The sequence below is a fragment of the Penicillium soppii genome (genome assembly GCF_028829465.1).
Source record: "Penicillium soppii strain IBT 18220 chromosome Unknown utg000005l, whole genome shotgun sequence".
NCBI classification, from domain to species: domain Eukaryota; kingdom Fungi; phylum Ascomycota; class Eurotiomycetes; order Eurotiales; family Aspergillaceae; genus Penicillium; species Penicillium soppii.
Window position 1 is genome coordinate 1,418,509 of NW_026643235.1, and position 23,463 is coordinate 1,441,971.

General features: G+C 49.0%; 10 protein-coding genes across 10 annotated transcripts; 7 read left to right on the forward strand and 3 right to left on the reverse strand.

The window, feature by feature from the left end:
* Positions 1 to 297: 297 nt before the first annotated feature.
* On the reverse strand, positions 298 to 1,840 carry N7529_005966 (GTP-binding protein RBG1; the record flags this gene model as incomplete). Its single annotated transcript, XM_057241493.1, has 9 exons — positions 298 to 317; positions 370 to 490; positions 544 to 900; positions 957 to 1,294; positions 1,342 to 1,412; positions 1,461 to 1,497; positions 1,552 to 1,626; positions 1,680 to 1,743; positions 1,820 to 1,840. The coding sequence occupies 9 exons, from the start codon at positions 1,838 to 1,840 to the stop codon at positions 298 to 300; spliced, it is 1,104 nt and encodes a 367-aa protein (XP_057096852.1).
* Positions 1,841 to 2,363: 523 nt separating this feature from the next.
* On the forward strand, positions 2,364 to 3,205 carry N7529_005967 (putative cysteine dioxygenase Cdo1; the record flags this gene model as incomplete). Its single annotated transcript, XM_057241494.1, has 4 exons — positions 2,364 to 2,627; positions 2,706 to 2,777; positions 2,827 to 3,022; positions 3,075 to 3,205. The coding sequence occupies 4 exons, from the start codon at positions 2,364 to 2,366 to the stop codon at positions 3,203 to 3,205; spliced, it is 663 nt and encodes a 220-aa protein (XP_057096853.1).
* A 518-nt stretch (positions 3,206 to 3,723) lies between these two features.
* N7529_005968 (phenylalanine--tRNA ligase subunit beta) lies at positions 3,724 to 5,837 on the reverse strand (the record flags this gene model as incomplete). The annotated part of the gene is made up of 7 exons (XM_057241495.1): positions 3,724 to 3,887; positions 3,939 to 5,256; positions 5,309 to 5,432; positions 5,486 to 5,562; positions 5,611 to 5,630; positions 5,682 to 5,722; positions 5,785 to 5,837. The coding sequence occupies 7 exons, from the start codon at positions 5,835 to 5,837 to the stop codon at positions 3,724 to 3,726; spliced, it is 1,797 nt and encodes a 598-aa protein (XP_057096854.1).
* Positions 5,838 to 6,621: 784 nt separating this feature from the next.
* Positions 6,622 to 8,890, forward strand: N7529_005969 (protein phosphatase 2A structural subunit TPD3; the record flags this gene model as incomplete). Its single annotated transcript, XM_057241496.1, has 9 exons — positions 6,622 to 6,684; positions 6,751 to 6,856; positions 6,907 to 7,058; positions 7,114 to 7,605; positions 7,666 to 7,780; positions 7,828 to 7,972; positions 8,018 to 8,118; positions 8,166 to 8,503; positions 8,552 to 8,890. 9 exons carry the CDS (start codon positions 6,622 to 6,624, stop codon positions 8,888 to 8,890), a joined length of 1,851 nt encoding a protein of 616 aa, XP_057096855.1.
* A 550-nt stretch (positions 8,891 to 9,440) lies between these two features.
* N7529_005970 (ferric reductase-like transmembrane domain-containing protein) lies at positions 9,441 to 10,364 on the forward strand (the record flags this gene model as incomplete). The annotated part of the gene is made up of 2 exons (XM_057241497.1): positions 9,441 to 9,738; positions 9,796 to 10,364. 2 exons carry the CDS (start codon positions 9,441 to 9,443, stop codon positions 10,362 to 10,364), a joined length of 867 nt encoding a protein of 288 aa, XP_057096856.1.
* Positions 10,365 to 10,694: 330 nt separating this feature from the next.
* On the reverse strand, positions 10,695 to 12,527 carry N7529_005971 (GMC family oxidoreductase; the record flags this gene model as incomplete). Its single annotated transcript, XM_057241498.1, has 1 exon — positions 10,695 to 12,527. The coding sequence occupies one exon, from the start codon at positions 12,525 to 12,527 to the stop codon at positions 10,695 to 10,697; it is 1,833 nt and encodes a 610-aa protein (XP_057096857.1).
* Positions 12,528 to 14,155: 1,628 nt separating this feature from the next.
* On the forward strand, positions 14,156 to 15,598 carry N7529_005972 (FAD linked oxidase N-terminal; the record flags this gene model as incomplete). Its single annotated transcript, XM_057241499.1, has 1 exon — positions 14,156 to 15,598. One exon carries the CDS (start codon positions 14,156 to 14,158, stop codon positions 15,596 to 15,598), a length of 1,443 nt encoding a protein of 480 aa, XP_057096858.1.
* A 622-nt stretch (positions 15,599 to 16,220) lies between these two features.
* On the forward strand, positions 16,221 to 18,084 carry N7529_005973 (putative capsule-associated protein CAP1; the record flags this gene model as incomplete). Its single annotated transcript, XM_057241500.1, has 2 exons — positions 16,221 to 17,962; positions 18,033 to 18,084. The coding sequence occupies 2 exons, from the start codon at positions 16,221 to 16,223 to the stop codon at positions 18,082 to 18,084; spliced, it is 1,794 nt and encodes a 597-aa protein (XP_057096859.1).
* Positions 18,085 to 18,653: 569 nt separating this feature from the next.
* N7529_005974 (alpha/beta fold hydrolase) lies at positions 18,654 to 20,189 on the forward strand (the record flags this gene model as incomplete). Its single annotated transcript, XM_057241501.1, has 3 exons — positions 18,654 to 18,801; positions 18,853 to 19,331; positions 19,383 to 20,189. 3 exons carry the CDS (start codon positions 18,654 to 18,656, stop codon positions 20,187 to 20,189), a joined length of 1,434 nt encoding a protein of 477 aa, XP_057096860.1.
* Positions 20,190 to 20,823: 634 nt separating this feature from the next.
* On the forward strand, positions 20,824 to 23,232 carry N7529_005975 (uncharacterized protein; the record flags this gene model as incomplete). Its single annotated transcript, XM_057241502.1, has 6 exons — positions 20,824 to 20,868; positions 20,922 to 20,949; positions 21,009 to 21,115; positions 21,169 to 21,753; positions 21,801 to 22,417; positions 22,467 to 23,232. The coding sequence occupies 6 exons, from the start codon at positions 20,824 to 20,826 to the stop codon at positions 23,230 to 23,232; spliced, it is 2,148 nt and encodes a 715-aa protein (XP_057096861.1).
* Between the last annotated feature and the right edge of the window lie 231 nt (positions 23,233 to 23,463).

A 23,463-nucleotide genomic window follows, 5' to 3' on the forward strand; every position in this document is an offset into this window, starting at 1 on the left:
ATCGAGCTATACCTTGGAAGGCAAACCGACACAAACTCAATCAGAAGCAGCCATACGGGTGCTTGCACCCGATTGAGTGAATGTTGTCAAAAGCCTGACTCGGTTCCCCCATTGATCTTCCCCGTGCTGAGTCTATCCATCCACACTTGGGATTCGGTGGCGTCTTATGGGGAGCTGTCCCCATAGCCATACTTGCGAAGGCGCAAAGACATCGCACAGACCACCTGCCATCCCCAGCGCTTGGATCAGCTCGCTGCTTATGGGCTGTTGGGGGAAAAGAATTTGATCGAAAATCATCTAACGTTTGATGATTGATACTGCATCTAGTCAGTTTAAGGTTTCTCTATCTCAGGGGAATGAGCAACAGACCAATATCTTCATCGGCAAGTTCGTGCGAAAGACCAACTCGCTGGGGTTGGTGCTTCACTGAGCGACCATACACAATGGCGTGCTTGAAGTCGTCCTTGATTGTGCGGTGAATGGAGTCACACTATTCGGCCAGTGTTAATGCCTGTCAAAACGAGACGTTCAAAATATACTTACGAAGTTCTCGACTGTGCATGCATAGGAACGCAGCACGACAGGTGCCGTATAGTCGGGTGCTCTGCCTTTGGGTTTGGTGTAGATTCGGCGCAACTTGAGCTTTTCCCACATCATCTCCATCAACTCGTCGACGTTCCATCCGTGCTCCGAACTGATTGGGCAGGCATCCGGAATCCGGTACAGCAGATCCAACTCTTCGATAGAGATAGCGTCGATCTTGTTCAGTGCGTAAATGACAGGAATGTAACTGCGGGACTTCGCTTCGAGAACATCGATAAGGTCATCAATAGTGGCATCACATCGGATAGAGATATCAGCGGATGAAATCTTATACTCGTTCATCACAGCTTTGATTTCCTGCTTATTATTAGTACTCGTGAACACGATTCGGGGTAAATTTGTTGGCATCTTACATCGCTATCGATGTGAGTCAATGGCTGAGTACTGGTGATGGCGATACCACCCTTGTCCTTCTTCTTGAACAGAATGTTGGGGGGCTTCTTATTGATCCGAATACCGAAGCCCTCCAGTTCGTTCTCGATAACTCGCTTGTCAACCAACGGCTTGTTCACGTCAAGGACAATGAAAATAAGGTTGCAAGTCTTGGCTACTGCAATAACCTGACGACCACGACCCTTTCCGTCTTTGGCACCTTGAATAATACCAGGAAGATCGAGAATCTGAATCTTGGCACCGTTGTACATCACTTGACCAGGGACAGTTGTAAGAGTTGTGAACTCGTAGGCAGCAGCTAGGAGGGGTTAGCGAGCGCAATGTGAGCAGCATTTCTATACCAACCTTCGGAATGTTGGCCAGTCAATTTATTCATCAGCGTACTCTTGCCGACGGAGGGGAAACCAATGAAGCCACTGCAATTATAAGTATACTTCCATCGCGATTTTCTTCGGGCCACTTACACACTAGCAACACCAGTACGCGCAACATCGAAACCGGCTGAGGTCGAATGAGCATACGTAAAATATGATCTTTAGGACTGGAAGTACTCACAACCACCACCGCCGCCACCTCCAGACGGGGTCAGAAGTTCACGCTTGAGCTTAGCAAGCTTCGCCTTCAGTTGTCCTGCAGGTTGTCAGAGACGTCGTCGGTGAAAAAAGGTGTAGGTGTGCGCGTACCCAAATGGAACGAAGTGTTCTTGTTCTTCTGAGTCCGAGCCATCTCGGACTCGATCTCCTTGATCTGTAATAGAAAAAAGACATTGTAAGCAAAATGTTTGCTGTGACGCCATGCTCAAAAATTTGAAGACCACACTTACCTTTTCAATAGTGGTCGACATTTTGGCGACTTGAAGACTCAGCAGTCAAAAATTCCACTAACAAAACGAATTGGAGCCTCCGGAAATGCGAGGATCAAATTGTGTCCCTCGCTAACAACCAGCGTAGTCGAGCGACAAGATCGGAGAAGAAATGCACTTGCGGCGAGACAATCTTTGAATTGTGGCACCGCATTTTTAGTCAGGGCGGGGTGTGCGCCTGAGGCAACGAGGGCATTGATGTCATTGATGCCTCAGGCAGTGTACCTTATCGTTATCGTGAAATCGTGAAATCGCGAAATCGCGAATGTTCTAACCTTGGAGAGATGTCAATGTTTTCTCTTTTAATTCAATATATTAAAGGAGATCCTTTCTCTATTTCACTCTTTGTTCTAGGTTAACACCCACTTGGGGAATTTCGCTCGTTGAGCCCTACATCATTCATCGATTCATCATTCGATCGGCAGCCGATACCGCTCCTTCCACATCGCATATCTACGACGTACAGCATCGTTCAGCCTAGAATATACCTTTTCGCCTACGCATCATGCCATTTCTCAGAAACGATTCTGAATCACCTCGTGATTCCGAAATAACCAATGATGCTTTTGAGAAGCTCGTGGAGGACTTGAGTGCCGCCTTAGGCCCAAGCTCAGGTCTTGACTCTAGCGACGTCGACCCCATGCAAATACAACTCTTGATGGAGAAATATACCTCAAATTTAGAGGAGTGGTCAAAATATGCGCTTGGCGATGCAAGCAGGACGTACACGAGAAACCTGATTGACGAGGGAAACGGCAAGAGCAACCTGGTAAGTTGTGGCGAACAATTGTCTACATATGTACCTATGTACCCAATTCATGCTGGATGCAGGCTGACACTTTTTTAGCTGATCCTCGTATGGAGTCCTGGGAAAGGTAGCACGATTCATGACCATGCCAATGCACACTGCGTGATGAAGGTAAATGCCCTTGACAAGATCACAAATCCTTAGCGCTAACGTTGAATAGATCCTCAAAGGCAAACTCCAAGAAGATCTCTACTCATGGCCCGATCAGAAGCAGATTGAAAATGGCCAGAAGTGCCCACCACAGCTCACCAAGCAAACTACCTATGGTGAGGACCAGGTGACATACATGTCTGACAAGCTTGGACTACATCGCATATCCAACCCGGACCCAGATGACTTCGCCGTCTCATTGCATCGTATGTCTTCTTTTGGGATCCAAGCACTTGACCACAAGGCTAACTGGCACAGTCTATACACCGCCTAATGCCGCTATTCATGGATTCGGCATCTATGATGAAAGAACTGGCAAAGCCAGGCACATTAAACAAACCAACTTTTACTCGTTCCGTGGTCAACGTCTCAATGATGGACTCGAGTAACCCTGCCCCCTCTGTATTGTATCTTTATCTGCTGTGTTTCTATCGATTGATGTTGGATGCGACCTTTGGGCTTCTAACAAACACACTAGCAAGAGGGTCAGAAAAAAGCTCACAACCCTCGCTCCAGTGGCTTCCTTGGCCTTGTTTATTATGTTGAATACCCTCACGTTTTGCAAATATTCATATGCCAATACATAATTTTCCTGGTATCATCTTTAGACATTAATTGAGGAAGTGCTTTTTTCTAATTTGCTCGGTCGATATAGCAGTCTCGCCAGAATACCGAGCTCTCGGTCGTCAGGTCAAGTGACCAAGGGATTATACTGATTTGTCACTAGCGATGACCACAGGTCTCGGAGTAATGGTAGATTACCTGATTGAACGTAACGCACTTGGTATTGATTTATGTACTTTTTTTTATTGCTTTTGGCCTTCACAGCTCTAATCAAACTGGACATAGTTCATCCTCCTCGTGTCATCATCTATCTGTGTACCGTACTTTTGGCTATAGCTGAACTCTACAGGAAAGCCTCCACGTTGAGCTCTACAACACTGACTGGGTACTTAAGCTCGTACTTCTCCAACACAGTGGGGTGGAGAACACCGAAGGAGCCAATCACTTGGTCCTTGCCGCCAATGCGGATGTGGATGGAACCAGCGTGGCCAGGGAAGTAGGTAGCATCTATAAAGTCAGCATTTTTATTCATATCATTTTGGTTTAAAGGGGACATACCGTCAGTCTCTTTGATATAATACTGGGAGTCATTCACGGCAGAGTTCTCAAGGCCCTCCTCACCGGTGATGAAAGCGGTCTTGAGCATAGCCATGATGCGGTCAAGAAGACCGTGGACAATCTCAAAGCCACCGCTCTTGCCGTAGAAGGCAGCGGCGAAGTGTCTCTCGTTGCGACTCTTGCGCTCCATGGACATGTCCTTGAAAGCAACATCGCTGACCTCGAAGATCCTCATAGGAACGGAGTGGTGCTTGTTCTCACGGATGGTCTTCAGGAGACCAGGGAGCAGACTGGTGCGGACTACCTGGAACTCGGTAGTCTTGGGGTTGGCCAGCTTGACAGCGGTGTTTCCGTCGTCCTTGCGGTTCAACCAGCCGAAGTTTTCATCGTGCGAGCACAGGATGAGGGGCATCACTTCGGACCAACCGGCCATGGCAGTTTCCACGCGAACAATGTCGGTAAGCTTGTTGATGGGAAGAGGCTGAGCAATTGTGCCGGAGATGTCGGGGAATGCGCGGGGGAGCGAGTTAAAACCGTGAGCGATGGCTACATCTTCCATGATATCACACTGGTGGAGAACATCGGCACGGGTTGGGGGAATTTCCACGTCAATGATGTCCGGAGAGGTAGTTGAGGGCTTGGCACGGTAAGCCATCTTTGTGAGCTTGGTGCAGATATCGGCAGGGCTGAGGTCCAGGCCACAGCACTGATTGATGTACGAGACTTCAGCCTGCGCGGTGCGAGGAGCGATATCGGGGGTGATACGAGTCTCGTTGTTATGCTCAGACACAATCTGGACGGGCTCAATGGTGAATGGCTCCAAGGTATATTGAGAGAACATGGTAACCATCATTCTGTTCACAATCTCAAGCTTTGTCCGGTCAAGAGCTGTGATTTCAATGAAAACATTGGTGGTGTTCAGGTTGATCTTGGAGTGGTCGCTGTTGATGATGGGGGGCAGGGAGCAAACAGTCTGCTTAGAGTCGTAGATAACTGGGTAGACCGGAGAGTCGCGAATGATGGGCAGGTACTTGCCCAGCTGTTGGTGCTTTTCATAGAAGTTCATCAACTCCTCGCCGTTCATCTCCTGGGTCTGGTTCAAGGGAGTGAACTTGATATCTTTAGGGGCCTTCGCGTCGTAAGTGAAGGGGCCCTGGACAGTGTCCAAATCGTGAGTACCGATTGAGACGAGAGTTCGTCCACGCGCCAAGTTCTGGTGAAGCTTGTCCTGGAGGGCGATGAAGGACTCATAACGAGCCTGGTCGAACTTGACATTTCGCAGAATAGCACCTGCGACGTAGGGCCTGATCTGAGTGGTCTGAATCTTGTGTCAATTGAAGCTTCCTATAAGACTCGCCAGGTATACATACCTCCTCTTTCACAATAATTTGCTCCATCTTTGCTGGTTGAGTCAATTTGTACTCGGGGAGGGAGACCCGGCCCAAGAAGATGTTCAGCATGAGCGCAATACCCTCGAAGCACAGCAAATCATATCTGTGAGAGTTCAGCCAATATCCTATCCTGCGCTGTCCGAATGTCCTGCATACCGGTTGGCGGGAATCTCGATCTTGAGTTGCGGTGGCTCTTGCTTTCCGTCGACGATAGGGCGGTCCGAGTTGGTAGTCTGAGTGGTTTAGTCTTGTTCGGCATCATTCGTGGTATATAGACATACATCCTCATCAAGTTCAATTCCTGTTCGACAACGTTAGCCCATGTCCCCGCAAGATTGTGCAGCCGACTCACCGAATTCAAAACACAACTCATCAAACTCCTCCGTGGTATATCTGAGATAACACAAAACGTCATTAGCAATGCTGGGCCACACTGAGATTACAGCAAGACATACTCTCGGCCCAGCTCCTGGAAGAGAGCGGCCTTATCGACCGAAATGGTGGGCATGGTGGGGGTGCGTGCGATACAATTCTAATAGTCAATCAGTAAAGAGTCTTGATGTAAACCAGACCAAAGGCCACAAAGCCAATTCCAGTTGATTCAAGGGTGATTCCGTACAGAAAATGCACTCAGGACAGGATCGCGAACAAAAAGCACAATGTTGGATGACTCCGATTTGGAAATTCTGCCCGCAAGCCACCACCGCCACAGGTGTTTTCCCCCTCTTTTATGACAACGGTATCGGTATGGTAATTTCTCTCCACCATCCACCTGTTTATGCCTTCACCGCCAGTATGTAATTTACATCATCGAGAAATGTTCAAAGCTCGACAACTCTTACAGCTGCTCATACCGATACAATCGATCGAAAGGGAATGTTGATTCGCTTTCTCTTTACACAAGCTTGACTTCAAATATTTAATCTTGAGTTGAACACATTCAGGGTGTTGTTCAATTGTTTGAGGTATGTCTTCCCTGTTAGTGTCCATGCGGCCTAACACACCCCACGAAACCTCGCTCCGGTCTACCTCTAACCACCAACCATCCCCTTGTCATCTCATCGCGCGAAGGAAATCGGAACTAATATCCCATTGAATTCAGGTGTCATCCTATCATTACCTCCTCCTGGATCGTGCACCTTTTTTTCGACTCCCAATAATTCACCAAACTGTTGTGTCAGGTCCGTCATCTACCTGAGACCAACCCTTTCCTCAGGACCGGGACCTGTCGCATATTCGCCGTATAGGCACACCTTTTTTGCTCAGCCTTAATACACACCACAAAATTCACAATGGAGGGTCAGAACGAAAATGATGAGCTCTACCCTATCGCTGTGCTCATCGACGAGCTTAAGGTACAAAAATCCCCCTCTTCAGATGCTCAAGATAATATTGAAGCTCACACATCCCATGCTCACTAGCACGATGACGTCCTCCTCAGACTCAATGCCATTCACCGTCTATCCACGATCGCGCTTGCCCTTGGACCCGACCGAACCCGGGATGAGCTCATCCCATTCCTTGATGGTTTGTTATCGCCTTCCGCCCGGATGACTAGACCCGCCTAACAATAACAGATTCCGTCGAGGATGAGGACGAAGTTTTGACCGCACTGAGTGAAGAGCTAGGCAATTTCACAGAATTTGTTGGAGGTCCAGAACACGGGCATGTGCTCCTCTCCCCGCTGGAGAATTTGGCGGCCATTGAGGAGCCCTTGGTGAGAGAAAAGGTATGTTCACTTACATCTTGCGGATTGCTCAATATTGATCACTCTTCATGCACAGGCCGTCGAGTCACTCAACAAGGTTTGCGAGCAGCTCTCAGAGAACCAAGTCGAGGAACATTTTGTGCCTCTTGTCCTGCGCCTGTCAAAGGCAGACTGGTTCACCTCGAAGGTCTCTGCAACTGGCCTTTACTCTACACCATACAAGAAGGCTACACCGGCGCTGCAGCAGACCCTCCGACAGCAATTTGGAGCTTTGGTACACGATGAAACCCCGATGGTGCGGAGACAGGCGGCGAACAACCTGGCCAAATTTGTCAAGGAAATGGATAGCCAGACTGTCATCGATGAAATAATCCCTCTTTTCCAATACCTGGCGAGTGATGATCAGGACAGCGTGCGTCTGCTCACCGTTGACATTCTCATTGCGATCGCGGAGGAAATCCCTAAGGAACAGCAGCCCAGCCATGGAGTTTTGTTGACATCGCTGCGGAACTTGTTCGAGGATAAGAGCTGGAGGGTCCGATACATGGTTGCTGATAGATATGAGAAGGTCTGTGTCCTGTGTTCTTTCAGGTCTTTAGGTACTGGACAATACTAACGCATAATCTAGATTGCTAAAGCCGTTCATGAAGAGGTTGTCACCCGGGATATGGTTCCCGCCTTTGTTAAGCTTCTTAAAGACACAGAGGCTGAGGTCCGCACAGCCATTGCTGGCCAGATTCCTGGTAAGAACACATTCTCACCTTGTGATATCATGTCTAATGTTTGACAGGCTTCTGCCATTTGATTGACCGTGACACCCTTCTCAATGAGATCATGACTAGTGTGGAGGACCTGGTTTCCGATCCCTCTCAGCATGTCCGAGCTTCCCTTGGTACTCAGATCAGCGGGCTCGCACCTATCCTGGGCAAGGAAGAGTAAGTCGTCACTCTGCACGCTGCAAACAATACTGACTGTTCCAGGACTATTGCCCATCTCCTTCCTATGTTCCTTCAGATGCTCAAGGATGAATTCCCCGACGTCCGCCTGCACATCATTTCCAAGCTCGAGCAAGTCAACAAAGGTGATTATATTGATCCAGACTCTGCGGGCTCCACTAACACTGTACAGTCATTGGTATCCAGCTCCTATCTCAGTCTCTTCTTCCTGCCATTGTTCAGTTAGCTGAGGATAAGCAATGGCGCGTGCGCCTTGCCATCATTGAATATATCCCTCTCCTCGCCAGTCAACTGGGAGTTGAGTTCTTCGATGAGCAGCTGAGTGATCTCTGCATGGGCTGGCTCGGGGATACTGTCTTCTCGATCCGCGAGGCTGCTACCGAGAACTTGAAGAAGCTGACAGAGGTATTTGGCGTTGAATGGTCAAAAGCTTCCATTATTCCCAAGGTGATGGCCATGGGGCAACACCCCAACTATCTTTACCGCATGACAACGTGCTTTGCTGTTTCTGTGAGTTTCATGCAATCTCATACAAAATATCAAAGCTAATCGTAATAGACTCTCGCCCCTGTTGTGACACTCGAAATTATCGAAAACTCTCTTCTTCCTATTCTGGAACGTTTGGTGACAGATGAAATCCCCAACATTCGCTTCAATGTTGCCAAGTCCTACGCCGTTATTATCGCCACACTGCGTCGCCTGCCAGCTGATAAGACCCTGGGTGAGGTTGAGAAGTCTGAGGAGACTATCGCACCGGCACCCCAGAGCCAGGAATTGATTCAGTCAAGGGTTGTGCCCAGCTTGGAGAAGCTGCAGGAGGATGAAGATGTGGATGTCCGGTACTTCGCTACGACTGCTGGCGGTAACCAGGACGAGGTTATGCAAACCTCCCCTTAAATTGAACTACAATTTGCACCCCCAGTCCCTTGAGCATCGTGGCATGGGCCAGACAATATCCGCATAACCGGGTGCAGAGCATCCTGTCAGGTTAAGAGAATAGCCAGCACGCGACTGGGATGAGATTTTTCGTTCCCGGCGTTTTTAATGTAGAGGTTTTCCATACATACCATTCATCCTTAGGTTTCTCACCAAAAAAAGCAAGTATGTTAAAAACGAATTTCTTTGCACTTGAGCCGAGGCTTCAGTAGACGCCAATTAAACGCAATTTATTTGTCAGCGGATCTGAAATGCACCTGGGCGCCTTGGAATTGTCCACGTAACACCAAAGCATTGCCATTGCTCCTTATAACTGGAAGTGTCGTGTGAGTCAACAGCTATCGATATTCTGGTTCATGGTTTTTTTTTTTTTTTTTGATTCGCGCCGCTTACCTTGACAACCATACATATTAGCCAACCGACCTGCAACTACGCAGCACGACCCTGCAGCCTTCATTTTTATGGTCAATTCAGAGTTCTTTGTGTCTGAAAGTGTGGTTATAATTCAACCATGTCATCTCCATGGCCATACGAATTCATATCCCTTTCTGAAGAGGACAAGCTGCATCGCCGAGAGCTACTCGATATCCGGGGCCAGTATGCACAATGGTCAATCCTTCTAGCTATTTTCGTTGTCAAAATCTTCTACGGTTTGACCACAATCAACGCAAACAACCTTTCAAAGAAAGCCGCCAGTAAGTGGGACCAACCACTTGTCGCTGGATGGGCAGAGACCCGACGACAGTATCTTGTTTGCGGGCTCTGGCTATCATGGTTATTGGGTCTTGCGGTATGGAACAGTGGGGAAGGCAAGTGATTCTTCGGGACCTGGTCAAAGTCAAGTGAATCGGCTAACCTATGTCCAGACTATCTTCATCTAACCAAAGCCTTGGGTCACGTGGGCCTGTCCCAACTACCGTTGCAGGTTCTCATGTCTCCAGCGGCCTATATCTCATCCAAACCGACAGCTTCGTCTGTCCTTTCCATCCTGACTGGCATTCCTCAACCATCTTTGACGCCTTACCACCGTCTCTTTGGCCGGATAGTCATCTCGCCTCTCCTGCTGACCCATGCTACACTTTACATGCTGTTTTTCGTGCAATCCAGCCATCCGGAATTCGGAACCTTGCTTGCTAAGCGGGTTCAGGACTTGGATGTCCAATGCGGTATGGTTGCGATATTCTCGGCGGTGCTGCTCTTTCTCTTTTCGCGGCCTAGGGGCATTGCGAAAAGCAGTGGGATACAGTCTTGGCTGGTACAGGGCTCGCTGCAAGAGCGCAGGCGTATGTTCTACTTCGGTCATGTTTCTTTGGTGATACTTTTGGGGGTTGCGGCATTCTTCCATGTGAAGCAGGCCCAGAGATACGTGATGCAGACTCTGTGGGCTTCTGTGCTTAATGGGGTGTGTTCTTGGGTTATTGTAAAGTATTCGTGAAGTGTTTCTGTGGGTCAAACGATAGTTACATCTAGACCAAGTCATTAGGATGATTTAATTATACTGTACCTATATTATATACTAGTATCCTTATTCATAATTTAGCAAATTCGAGGTTTGAGAATAATGGATGTTGTGAATTTTGTGTCCTGTGTACCTTTTCTATGGGCATGCCACATAGAATGTATCTAAATCCAAAATTTACATGTGTACTGTTGAGTAGAAATCATTATTGACTGGGGCACAACAACACAGAACAGGTGTGTTGGGCACTTGACACAATTAGAACTAACCTCCTATCGCAGAATGATCGAGCCCACACTTCGGTGATCAGTGCTGCGAAGACTTGGCATGGAAGTCTGCCAGAACGGCATCAGAAATCTTCAAAGCCATAGCGTAGAAGACAGTCATGACGTGGGAAGACACTTGAGTCGGCGGGATCGAGCCGTCAGCTACGCGAAGGCCCTTGACACCATACACTCGAGCCGCAGAATCAACAACTCCGCCAAGCTCCTTTGCCATCATCGAGCAAGTGCCGACAGCGTGCCAATTTGCGCGGAAGTTCTGCTTAACATAATCCATCCACTGGTCCAAGTCAGCATCATAGGCCAAGTTATGTCCAGGCACAGTCTCGCCATCAAAGTGGATTTGCATGCCACCCGTGTTGGACATCTCGCGGGCAAGCTTCGAGCCAGCTGCCTGGCCGAGAAGGTCCAGGTCGTTCAAAAAGAACTTTGGGTCATAGGAAAAGCGTCGTAGGTAGGGGTCGTTGCCCTGGATATGCACAGAACCACGGGTGAATGGAATGAGATCCCATAAATCAAAGTTGATCTTGCCAGCGGTATCGAGGAACAGCTCTGTATAGGCAACTTCGTCTTTGATTAGCCAGTCACGGTAGTTCCTATACTGGATCTCGAGAGCAGTCACATTGTGGAAACCACCGCGCGCAACCGTCTCAGTAGCCCACTGGTGCAACTTGGTGTTGAGTAAATGGTGAGCATGAGGAGCGTAATCACCAAACGTTTCATTGAAAGTAGCAAAATAGATCGCCTGGCCTTGGCCTTTGCCGGAGGGTTTGGTACGGGAGGTCACGGTAGTGGCGGTTTGGTCCTGCATGTTGAGACCGACAGGGAGATCAACGATTTGCTGAACACCGGCCGCATCGAGTACAGATTTTAAGCCAATGCCTGAGTACTCCAAGATTCGAGGGGAGACAGCTGAGCCGGCTGTCAGCAATACCTCATGTTTGGCGTATACATTGAAGTTGACATTCTTGTTGGTGCCAAAGTTTACACCGACGGCTTTGTGGTCGGAACTAGCGGTTCGATTGATGAGAACTTTTCCAACAAATTGACCCGTCAGAATCTGCAGATTTGGGCGCTTGTAGTTGGGCAGGAGCCATTCACGTGCAGCATCGGAGCGAATCTGGTCCTCGTGCAGGGCATTGGGAATCATAGAGACACCGCGAGGATTCCCACAGTGAAAGTCTAGCTGGGTAGGAACACCACGCCCCTTGGCAACATTCATAAGGGACTTGATTATTGGAGAATAGTCCTCACCGGTATTCCGGGGACCAGCATGAACAGTGCCGTTCGTTCCGTGGCAGGCAGAATCATAGTAGTGACCAGCGGCGATCTCGACATCATTCGGAGGACGAGCGATCTCGACCTTCTTCATATATGGCAACAGGTTGTCCCAATTCCAGCCCTTATTGCCAAATACATCCTCCCAAGAATCGATTTGGGTTTTGTGTGGGCGTGTCCAGGAGCCACCATTGATCAAAGTCGATCCCCCAAGGCCATTGCCAGATCGGACGTTCTCGGTGCGGTTATTGATGGCATGAGCGACGGTTTCGTAGGCGTGGTCAACTGTGGTACCGAAGATGTCTCCGTAATCGTTCAGATCCTCGATGATGGCTCCCTCGTCGGACTCATAGAACCCGTTTTCAATGACCAGGACTTTCATTTTGGGGTTCTCGGTCAGCCTTGCCGCAATGGTCAGGCCTGTCAAGCCGCCTCCTGCAATGATGTAGTCAACAGTCTTGCCAGCGACCTGGTTAGGATCAGAAAGAAGACTGGACTGGACATCGATCTGCTCGGAGAGCTGGTAGCTCTGGGATGCAGCCAGAGGGATAAGAAAGCACGAAAGAACGATAGACTTCATCTCGAGTTATAATCTTAGATGGATGGGAGACAAAGAGGAAAAGAAGTCCTGAATTGGTTGCTATACACAAAAGTCCTTGGACGGCTGCAAAGAGGGCAATATATAGATTTCTTACTACACGTACATACATGCACGTAAAGCCTCGAACATGATCGTTGACAAATAAGGCATGGGATTAACACCACGATGTGGCGATTGAGAGGAAGCAGCTTGCCCAGTTTTCTGGTCCACAAATCAACTCGCATGTCCAGTACGAAGGCCATCAGGTGGCTCGGATGTGATAGCTGCATACTTAGGTAAACTTTGAAGTTGAATCCTGACACCTTGGCAAGTTGGTGTTCATGGCTTCATTTGTCAAAGGTAACAGAACTGTGGGCTGGTGCAGATACCAGATACCATGTACTCTCAACTAGGCACGGGCGAGGAGCATCATAAAGCGGAGCTACCGTCAATCGTACATTGTAGCACTTCCATGATTATTCCAAGGTCCTTGATAGATAGCTAAACAATACGTGCAATGAATAATCCTTTGGGTCTGCCGAAGGGGATTTCATCATACATACATGTATGGATGTAGGTACCTACCCGTGGACAGAGTATGTAGGTTGTCGCTAGATGCAGAAACAATCTTGGCGGCTGTCATTTTCTTCACCGGTAACTTGGATTTGGAGGACGGACCATTATCAGTACGCCAAGCATACTTAAGGCCCAGGTGGCTTACAGATCATTCAAGGCCTAGCTAGGGTTTGGCCACATGGTGATCGATAAGCGTTCATTTTCCTAGGTAGGGTAGATCAGCCCAAATCCGCTCGCTCGGTGTGTATGCATATATACATACGTTTTAGGTAATTATATAAGTAAATATCAAGTTTATGAATTGAGTTTGAAAGCCAAGAGTGGATATACTCAATGTCATACTTGACCGAAACGCCCCATGAATGAAGATCATCATCATAGCATGTTGATCCCACTCGTGGTTTTCTTTTTTATCTGATCCGAGACACCCTCAGAGTACCAGGGACATCTCAAGTGGAGATGGTTCCGAGAAAAATTTGGTGGGCTGATGCACAGGAGCCTTTACTTCTTTACCTACAATATACAGGTAGGTAAATTAGTATAGTATGGTCGGATTCTCTCGATAACTACATATGCACATATGTACATACCTAAGGTCAATGTCCTCTCTTAGACGCTTAATAAAATAATACAATCTACGTAACAGAAAGTGCAAATTGCGATGGCAAACGATCTTTAATCTCAACGTCCCGCTACCTAGGTCACTCTCCACCCACCTACCTGATCGACAATAACTCACTCGATATGAGTGACATGAACCAAAATGATCCTGTCGAAATGGAAATTTTTCTGGAGTGGAGTATTTCGTCAATTCATTTACCCATGAAGTGGAAAGATAGCATGCTATTTGAAACATAAGCGAGTTTTGGGAGTACAACATATAATTTGCCCTTCAGCCCTCCCTCTTTTCAACGCGGACACAGTCTCCTTGATTATTACTATTGCAAATAAGAGGTTTTATAGCCTAAGCGTTCCGATTCCTGTGAGTTTGCCCTCGAGTTCTCTCTCATACCAGGTAGATTGCTAACATTGGAGATTGCATAGATTCCAAGATGTATAGCCCTAAGCTGGCTCTCCTGCTATTACTGCTGCATACAGTGTCTGGCTCCGCCTACCGCTGGTTCAACTGGCAGTTTGAGGTCACTTGCGAGTCTGACGCCTACATTACTCCTATGGATGAACATGCTGCCGCCAAGTTCCTCAAGGAGCAGTACCATGTGGGCTCCCATATAAAAGTGGTTGGAAACGGTCATGGGTTCGGTAACCTCACTACCTGTGTCGACAATACTCTCACCGAGAAGCCCACCTATATTGTTTCTCTCACCAATCTGAAGAAGCTCCACATCGATAAAAAGAATATGACTGTGACTTTTGGTGCCGGTTGGGATGTCGATGACCTCGTGCAAGAGCTGAAGGCCAACGACTTATCCTTTAGCAATCTCGGCGTTGAGCGTGTTCAGAACTTTGTAGGTGCCGCCGCCACTGGCACGCACGGTTCTGGATCCAGCCTCGGCAATATCGCAACCCAGATCATTGGGTTACGTGTGTTGGACTCGCAAGGAAACCTCAGTGTCATCGATGAGAAGAACAATGCGGAAGAACTGAAGGCTTTCCGTATTAGCCTTGGTGCCCTCGGTTTAATCACCGAGTTGACTATCAAAGTTCTCCCTACCCAACTCCTAAAGAAGACCACCAAAGTCTTGAATGCCACTTCCGACTACTCGAAGATGTACAAGGAGCTTGCCCAACTGTACAAGGAGCACGATCGTATGACTGTTTGGGGTCCTCACTTTGACTGGGATGAAAACTCAAAGACCTGGGATCTTGAGCCTACCTACTTCCTCTCTTACTGGGAGCCGACTAACTACACCGGTATTCGCAACTGTACTCTCAATTACTGCGCCAACGGCTGCGGTGACTGCAACAAGGAATACATCTGCTACGACGAAGTCACCGACGCCGCGTCCTGCTCTCCCCGGGGTGTCTGTTCCCGAGGTTTCTACGCAGAAATCGAGCACTTCCTTCCCATCGAGGATTACGCCGAAGCCGCCACCAACTACACCATCTTTCAACAGGCCCAGACGCCTCGCATGAAGGCTCCCTATAACAAGCAGATGGTCATCCAGCACCGCATCCTCAAGGGCGACGATACATATCTGTCCCCTGTGAACCATTATAATCTTGGCCCCGAGTCAAGCGGTGTTTTTGCAATCATCGAGATTGACTGGATCCAAGAATACAACTCCTTCGACACTCTCTGGCAGAACCAGGAATTGGCCAATGAATTCCTCCCTCATTTTGGTCAAACCTACAACGTTCGATCCCATTGGAACAAAATGAGTCCTCCTAATGCTACCTATACCCTGGAGAAATTCCCCAAACTGCCCGAGTTCTTGGCCATCCAGAAGCGCCAGGACCCTAAGTGCCAGTTTGTCAACGAGTTCCTAGTTGAGCAGCTTGGCATTTCCCGCTGCGCGAACTTTATCTCCTCATAGGATGTGGTACAATTGTTCAAGAACTGATCTTTCTGTTTTGGGGTCCTTTTGGGGGGGTGAAGGGTTGTTATGGTTGATGTGGTGCGCTCTTGGGTACTTGTACAGTATCCAGGTTGGAGAGAAATAAAAGGAAAGTTTTCATGTTGTATTGGAAACAAATAACATACTCAAGTGTAAATCTTTGTAGAAACTATGTGTTTGTGTATAATGTGCGAAAATGTATAGCGTCGGGTTGACTTATTCCTGGATTGTTGTCTGAACGTATGCCGAATTTCGACTTTGATTTATTTACCTTTTATCTACTTCTTACGACTAAAATTCGCTACTACGTACATATGTACGTACGATAGTAGCTAAACTAGCCCCTGCACAGACGCCAGATTGAAAATGACACGCAAACATTGGCGTACCGAGAACAAAATAAAACGAAAAGAGAAAAATACAACCAACACATATTCTCAATCAATCTCATCTTAAATGAAAAAAAGATAGAAGAAAAACAAGACACTGAAATAAGTGCATTGTATGCGATTACGTTAGAAGTCTTGGCGGACGATTCAAGTCTCGGCTCTAGATTTATGGAGAACCCTCCCTGAGACCCTCTTCAGTATACGCCCCCTTCATGCCTCTCTCCAATGGCAGCATGCGGATCCAACGATTGATTGTATTACTTGCAATCGGTGTGCTCGCCATTTTCTCCCTCTTACTTTTGCGATCCTCAAATACCCCCGAGCAGCCCATAAACTTGCCTCCTCCCGAACCCATTCAGCATCCTCAACTCCATGCGGGGCAAAACACATACCTCCCCGAGACAGAACACCCAATTTCGCGCTTGATTGGCAATGCCCAGCAGACCTTTGATAATGTGCAATTACATCAGTCCAAAACCTTGGCCGAGGCCGTGGAGGAATACAAGCGCCGCTACAACATGCACCCGCCGCCGCATTTCGATAAGTGGTTCGAGTTTGCCCAGTCCAGAAACGTACAGCTTGTCGACGAATTCGATACCATCTACCACTCTCTCCTGCCTTTCTGGGGCTTGAAGCCCAAGACGATTCGTGAGCGGGCACGTGAGACCCTTGGCTTTGACAATGCGGTACTAGGTGTTCTGATTCGCGACGGCAAGGTGTCCTTAACAGACGGAGGAGGCCCTGACCGAAAATGGCAGCGGGATGCGACTGCTGGTATGATGGATGCGTTTGTGAAATACCTACCGGACATGGACTTAGTCTTTAACGTTCACGACGAGCCTCGCGTGATCCTCCCCAGCGCAGACCTTCAACGACTTGTGCAAGCAGCCAAGGAACAAATCCTTCCAGCCGCGTTCAAGAAAACCCCCACAAATGCGTGGTCCCCTCGTGCCTCGGATGTCAACAAAGGCGACCGCATTGACGAGGTGCGCACCACTCGCTTTAACCGATTTGCCCACCAGCCGACCTGGACGAACTCCCGAATTTCCTGCCCTGTCGATAGCCCCGCGCGCTCACTCGACGATGACGCCCCAGATGACGTGGAACCCTATGCCTATGGCGAACTTGGCTTTATTTACAACACCACCGCGGCCTCTGACATCTGCAACACTCCCTCCCTCCGCTACACGTACGGATTCTTCGACCGACCCAACGCCTTCGACGTCGTCCACGACCTGTTCCCCGTCTTCTCGCAGAGCAAGATCTCCAGTTTTCAGGACATCATCTACCCAAGTCCCTGGTACTGGGCCGACAAAGTCCCATACGACAAGAAGAAGGACTACGACTGGGAAGCCAAGACCAACCGGATGTACTGGCGCGGTTCGACAACGGGCGGGTTCTCGCGCGCGGGCGGCTGGCGTAGACAGCACCGACAGCAGTTCGTCGACAACGTCAACGCCCTGGGCACCAGCAAGATCCTGAGCCATCAGGACACCGCGTGGGTTTCGCAGGACGTCATGCGGGCCAATTACCAGGACATGTTCGACGTCAAGTTCACGCTCATTGGCCAGTGTGACCCTGACGACTGCAACGCGCAGACTGAGTACTTTGGTGTCTTCAAGCAGGCCGGGCAGCAGGATGCGTGGGCGCACAAGTTCCTGGTCGATATCGATGGCAATGCCTTCAGTGGTCGGTTCCATGCCTTCTTGCATAGTAACAGCTTTGTCTATAAGATTGCCATCTTCCGCGAATGGCATGACGAGTGGCTCAAGCCCTGGGTGCACTATGTGCCTCTCAGCTTAAAGGGTAACGAGTATCTCGAGAGCATGCGATACTTTAATTCCAAGGATGGTAAAGACTCTGCCCATACAATTGCCAATCAGGGCCAGAGCTGGGCTCAGAAAACCCTGCGTAATGAGGATTTGGAGGTCTGGTTCTTCCGGTTGCTTCTAGAGTGAGTCCACTTGCCCTTTCCTCCTTCCCTTTGAAAATTTGAAATGTCTGAACTAATACTTGTCACTTAGGTATGGTCGTTTGGTCGACGACAACCGGGACCAATTAGGGTTTATTCTTTGACCCGTATATCTGTTCGACGAGATCATGGCCCTTTTGTTTTAAATTGCATCTGACTGTTAATACCCTTGCCCAATACCTATCTGAAATAATGTTTAGTTGCATGTGAAGAGAAGGCGTTTGGTAGATTGAGATTGAAAACTGTATACAGTATACAGTTTTACTATTTAACACTTCGCCTTTCCATTTGGTGGTACTGCCGTTTACTAGTTCTCTCTTTCTACATCTCTTTCATTTCTCTTTTCATATCTACCTTTCTCCATGTACAAAGTACGTACATGCACCTTAATGTACTAAGTGATCGGCCACGTCATGTATGCATATACCCGTGCCGCAATTGCAAGTTGTAGCGAAGATCAACATGAGACTTGGCTTAATTTCAAATCCCTTCTAACGAACGAACAATATATTCCATACATCTTTGTACTTCACCTCCGGGGGTCTTGATTTGCGCTGACTAAGGAGTGACGCGACCTCGGGTAGCTCCATTTGCTCCAGATCTATAAGTTGCGTAACTCGACTATCTTTATCCTTTCATATATTCTGCCCTTGATCTGCCCACGCAATTCATCATGGGCAAACCTGTAGCTCAAGCCTTGACCCGGACCATTGTGTTTGTTTATGGCTTTTTCACAATCGTCCTCTACGGACTGATATCCTTATCCAAAGGCACTTATTTCAAGCGGCCCACAGAAAAGGAGAAATTGGAGCTCCAGCTCGGTGAGACATTCTGTGAATATGTTATTCCCTAAATTCCCACTGACAAACCAGCCCGTGATCGTATCTGGAATCTTTCCAAAGACTATGAGGGTCTTTCGCACCACATCTTGACCCTGCAGAGCGGTTTCAAGTTTCACTTTGTTAGCAACGATATCCCAAATACGCCGGAGACAATCGGCTCCAATAAGCCGTTGGTTATTTTCATCCATGGATTTCCTGACAGCTGGGCTATCTGGCGGCATATCATCAAGAATCCGGCTCTGCAGAAGGAGGTCTCGGTCGTTGCAATTGACCTCCCCGGATATGGAGGAACCGAGAGCCTGGATAGATACTCGGCGACCAACGTGTTGGAGAAACTGACTGAGCTGATCGTCACCCTACGAACTCAATATGGCGTGGACACGGACAGCGAGAGTAATACGAAGAAGACCGTGATTGTCGCCCATGACTGGGGCTGTGTCTTATCCATGCGACTCGCTGCCGAGGCGCCATCTCTGGCTCATCGCTTCATCCTGTCCAATGGACCCTCGGTATGTATAAAATCTTAGAACTGTGTTTCTTGGTCCAATCTAACTGTCCAGATGAAATTGGTTGAATCAAACATCCGCCGCATACTCTTCTCATCTAAGAAGATGCTCAGCAACGCCTGGCGCGCACCGCTTCAATCGCGCGTTCCCCTACTGCAAGCACTACGAACCATCTCCCCACTACTACGCCAAATCGGCCTCTCTGGCTACATTTTCGCCATGCAGCTCCCCATCCCGCTAGTCCACTACTTCCTGACTGCCGGCAACCAGGCACTTTTGAAATCCGTGCACATCAGATCATTCGGCAGCGCCGAGTTCAGCGCACACGACGTCGCTGAGAGCATGGCGAGCACGATGGGGCCATCCGTCGCCGAATCAAAAACCGTAACCGCCAACGGCGATTCCTACCCCACCACCTTGCAAGACGAGCGCGCCTTCGCACACGTCATCCACATGGCGAACTATTACCGCCACAGAGCGGCGTTTTCCCGCTGGAACAAGTCTATCGAGACGGTCGCCAGTCTGCACGGTCTTGCCTCTGGAACTGCGCGAGCAAGCAGCGGCGCCGGTCTATTCGATGAAGGCCCGCCTGGCGCGCTCAAGGCCTGCACGACCATTTTCTGGGGTAAAAATGATATCGCTCTCGATCAGAGAATTTGTCTGGATGGGATGGGTGATTACCTGGTGCAGGGATCTCAGGTGGTTCTGCTCCCGCGGACGGGCCATTGGACTCCGGTTGAGACGGAGAGTCGCGCGGCGCTGATCAAGGCTGTGGAGTGGACTGTGCAGGGTGAGAAGGGGAGTATTGGAAGTGCACTTGAGACGTCTTATCCTGGTGTCCAAGTGAGCTTCTCGCGATAATGCAGCTAGTACTTCATGGCGTGCCTCGTATTGTATTGTAGGCGCGTATTGCGGGGGCAACTATCTAATGTGGTTAGAGGGTTACTAGGGTGAAGAGGTCAATGTGTTTCACTTTGAATAACTCTTTTGATCCTTTTTTTTCTTCTTCAATTGTAGAAAAATAGAAACCGTATAGCGATTGAATATATTGAGAATGAGTAAACTGAAGGATTGAGGAAGAGAAAAGACACTAAGAATCCCCAGAAGCGGCAAAAGCGGAGAACAATGAAGATCAATTTCAACATTTTATCCGGTGAGGGGGAAACCCACCTTTTGTTTTCGCCGTCTCGGGCTTTACTTGCTTCTGCTCCTGCTTCTGCTTCTTCTCTCTTGTCAGAAAATGAGGAATTTTTCTTCGGTTTTCTTCAGTTGTCAAGTCAACCTCTCACAACTGAACATGCAGTGAAGATCTGCTGTTTTCGTACCCCCTCAACCTCCGTCCGGCTCAGGTACCACAGCCGGTGTAATTGGTTCCTGACCACCAGCCCAAACTGTCATTATTAGCAATTGACAGGTTAAATTTAGCTCGGCAGCACTTTTTTCTTTTCTTTTCGCTCTTTTACGAATCAATCGGGATTCCTTTTTTGTTATTGTTATGCCTGGCGTGATGGATTCCAATGGGGGTGCAGTCTACTGCACGGTAAGCTTGACCCCCTCTTTTCTGTGAGAGTAAAGTGTTAACGGGGAAAATAGCTTCTGTTGAGTGATCATTATCTTCCAGGTAAGTGACTCAGTGACTTGGGATCGAGACACCTTCAATTACTTACTGTCTCTGCGTAGGTGCTATGGTCCTTGCCCACTCCTTACGCGACAATGGTACGAAAGCAAAGCTGGTGGCCTTGTTTACACCAGACAGGTTGCAATCGGCAACGATTGATGAGTTACGGGTATGCACATTCCCCGGGATCTCCGTCCACCGATCTAACATTCCTTTCGATAGACCGTCTATGACGAGCTGATCCCCGTCAGCTCCATGGTGAACGACACACCAGCCAATCTCTGGCTCATGGACCGCCCAGATCTCATCGCCACATTTACCAAGATTGAGCTCTGGCGCCTAACACAATACCAGCGGGTGGTGTACATTGATTGTGACGTGGTGGCTCTCCGAGCTCCCGACGAGTTATTATCACTGGAAGTGGACTTCGCAGCCGCCCCTGACGTGGGCTGGCCGGATTGCTTTAATAGCGGGATGATGGTGCTCCGACCTAATCTGCAGGACTACTATGCGCTCCGGGCGCTCGCCCAGCGAGGCATTAGCTTTGATGGCGCCGATCAGGGCTTGCTGAATATGCACTTCCGAGACTGGCATAGGCTAAGCTTCTCGTATAATTGCACTCCAAGCGCCAATTACCAGTACATTCCTGCGTACAAGCACTTTCAAAGTACTATCAGTCTTATCCATTTCATTGGCTCGCAGAAGCCGTGGAATATGCCGAGGCAGATTGTTCCGCTGGAGTCTCCGTACAACCAGCTGTTAAGCCGGTGGTGGGCTATCTATGACAAGCACTATCGTTTGCCATTTGTAAGTGGTGATTTGAGGGATTGCAAGATCTCTGCTGATAGCTATAGGTATCGCCGAGCGGGCCTCACCAAGGACATTACGAGGCTGCGTCATTCCAGCGCGACGGCCGTCAACAAGACCGTCACGAACAGCAGACTATATCTCAACAATGGCCGCAGCCATACCACGTTGCTTCACAAGAAGAAGGCCCTGCGACCTTCCATTACGAGCACGCGCATCAAGATTTACCTCAAGCCGAGCACATCCTTTCAGAAACACAGCACCGGGAACACCACTCTGAACACCACTATGAACACCACTCTGAACCTTCCTATTATAATACACATAACTCGGCGCCGGTGCCTGTTCTGAGCATGGTACCGCAATATGTTCGCGGAGAAGAGCACGTTTCGACCTTTGTCCCACCAATGCCCACTACTGCGCCAATTACTTTCGCACCTCCATTGAGCCATGAAACATATGAGACATCACAAACTCACCAGTCATCCGATGAGGGTGGCCATATCTCCGAACCACACCATCAATCTAGCCATAGTGGTCATATCCATCACCCTCAACCGGTGACCCCAATCCCGCCGATCATCGAGTCCTACCAGTCTCCCCGTCCTCCCTCGCCAGAAGTTCCAATCTTCGAGGCCCCCAAATCCGAATGGGATCCTGCCCGGTAAGAATTCAAGCAAATCATATATTACAATAGCGCTAATACCTCGCAGCGAGCCTCCCCCAGCAAACACAAGACCCGAAGGGTTCAGCCTCCAAGAGAAGACCTACGACATGTCCCAAGACACACAACTATTCCAACCTCCATCGTCCTACCCCGAGGCCCCGAAAAACATGTACTACCAAGTCCCAACCACAAAACCAGAGCCACACAAATACTCCACCGTCTTCCCATGGGAGCTCCACGCCCCGAAACCAACTCGTGTCTTCGCCGATGAGCCCACGCCAGAGAATACGTACCAAGAGACACGCCACGAAACCCACGAAATCCAACAACCACCCCAGGAATCACTCCAGGAACCACCCCACGTTCCTACCGAGCTTGAACTCCCCACCCCGCCACAGAACCAACCCCAACCCAACGACCCGCCCCCACCAGGGCCCCTTTACACCCGCGTCCCCTACTCGCCCAGCGCAAGCTCCTACCAAACCTACAACCGCTCCAATGCCTGGGACGAAGACCCCTCGATCGCGCGATACATCGAGGGCGTACAAGCGCGGCGCGCAAAGCCAGCCGTGTCACCCTCGCACTCCACCCACAGTTCTGTGTCGCAGTCAAGCAAGATATCGGCATCCCCAGAAATTGTGCCTAGTTTGCCGGGAACGCCGCCGATCCACTCGCTTGAAAATGCCGGGGGCGTCAGTCAGGAGGATTGGGTCGGTGTTACAGTTGATGCGTTTAGCTCCCTGCTTAGCGCGACGTACTACCTGTGGCGGTCTACGGAGGGGGGCAGTAAGGGTCCGGGGGTTGCTGTTTAAGGTTGGAACATGTGAGGTGGGAATTTCGTTCTTTTCTTCTTTCTTTCTCTATTTCATTCTTCTATTGAATTTTGGAGATTCTGGTTTGTCGTGAGATGTATAACATCTTTGCATTTGCATATTTGCATATTTGCATATGTCATAGGTATATTTTGATATTTGAAAATAATAATAGCGATGGAGGATAGTGGATACTGCTTGTTTGATTAGATGCATGATTGTAGGCGCTTT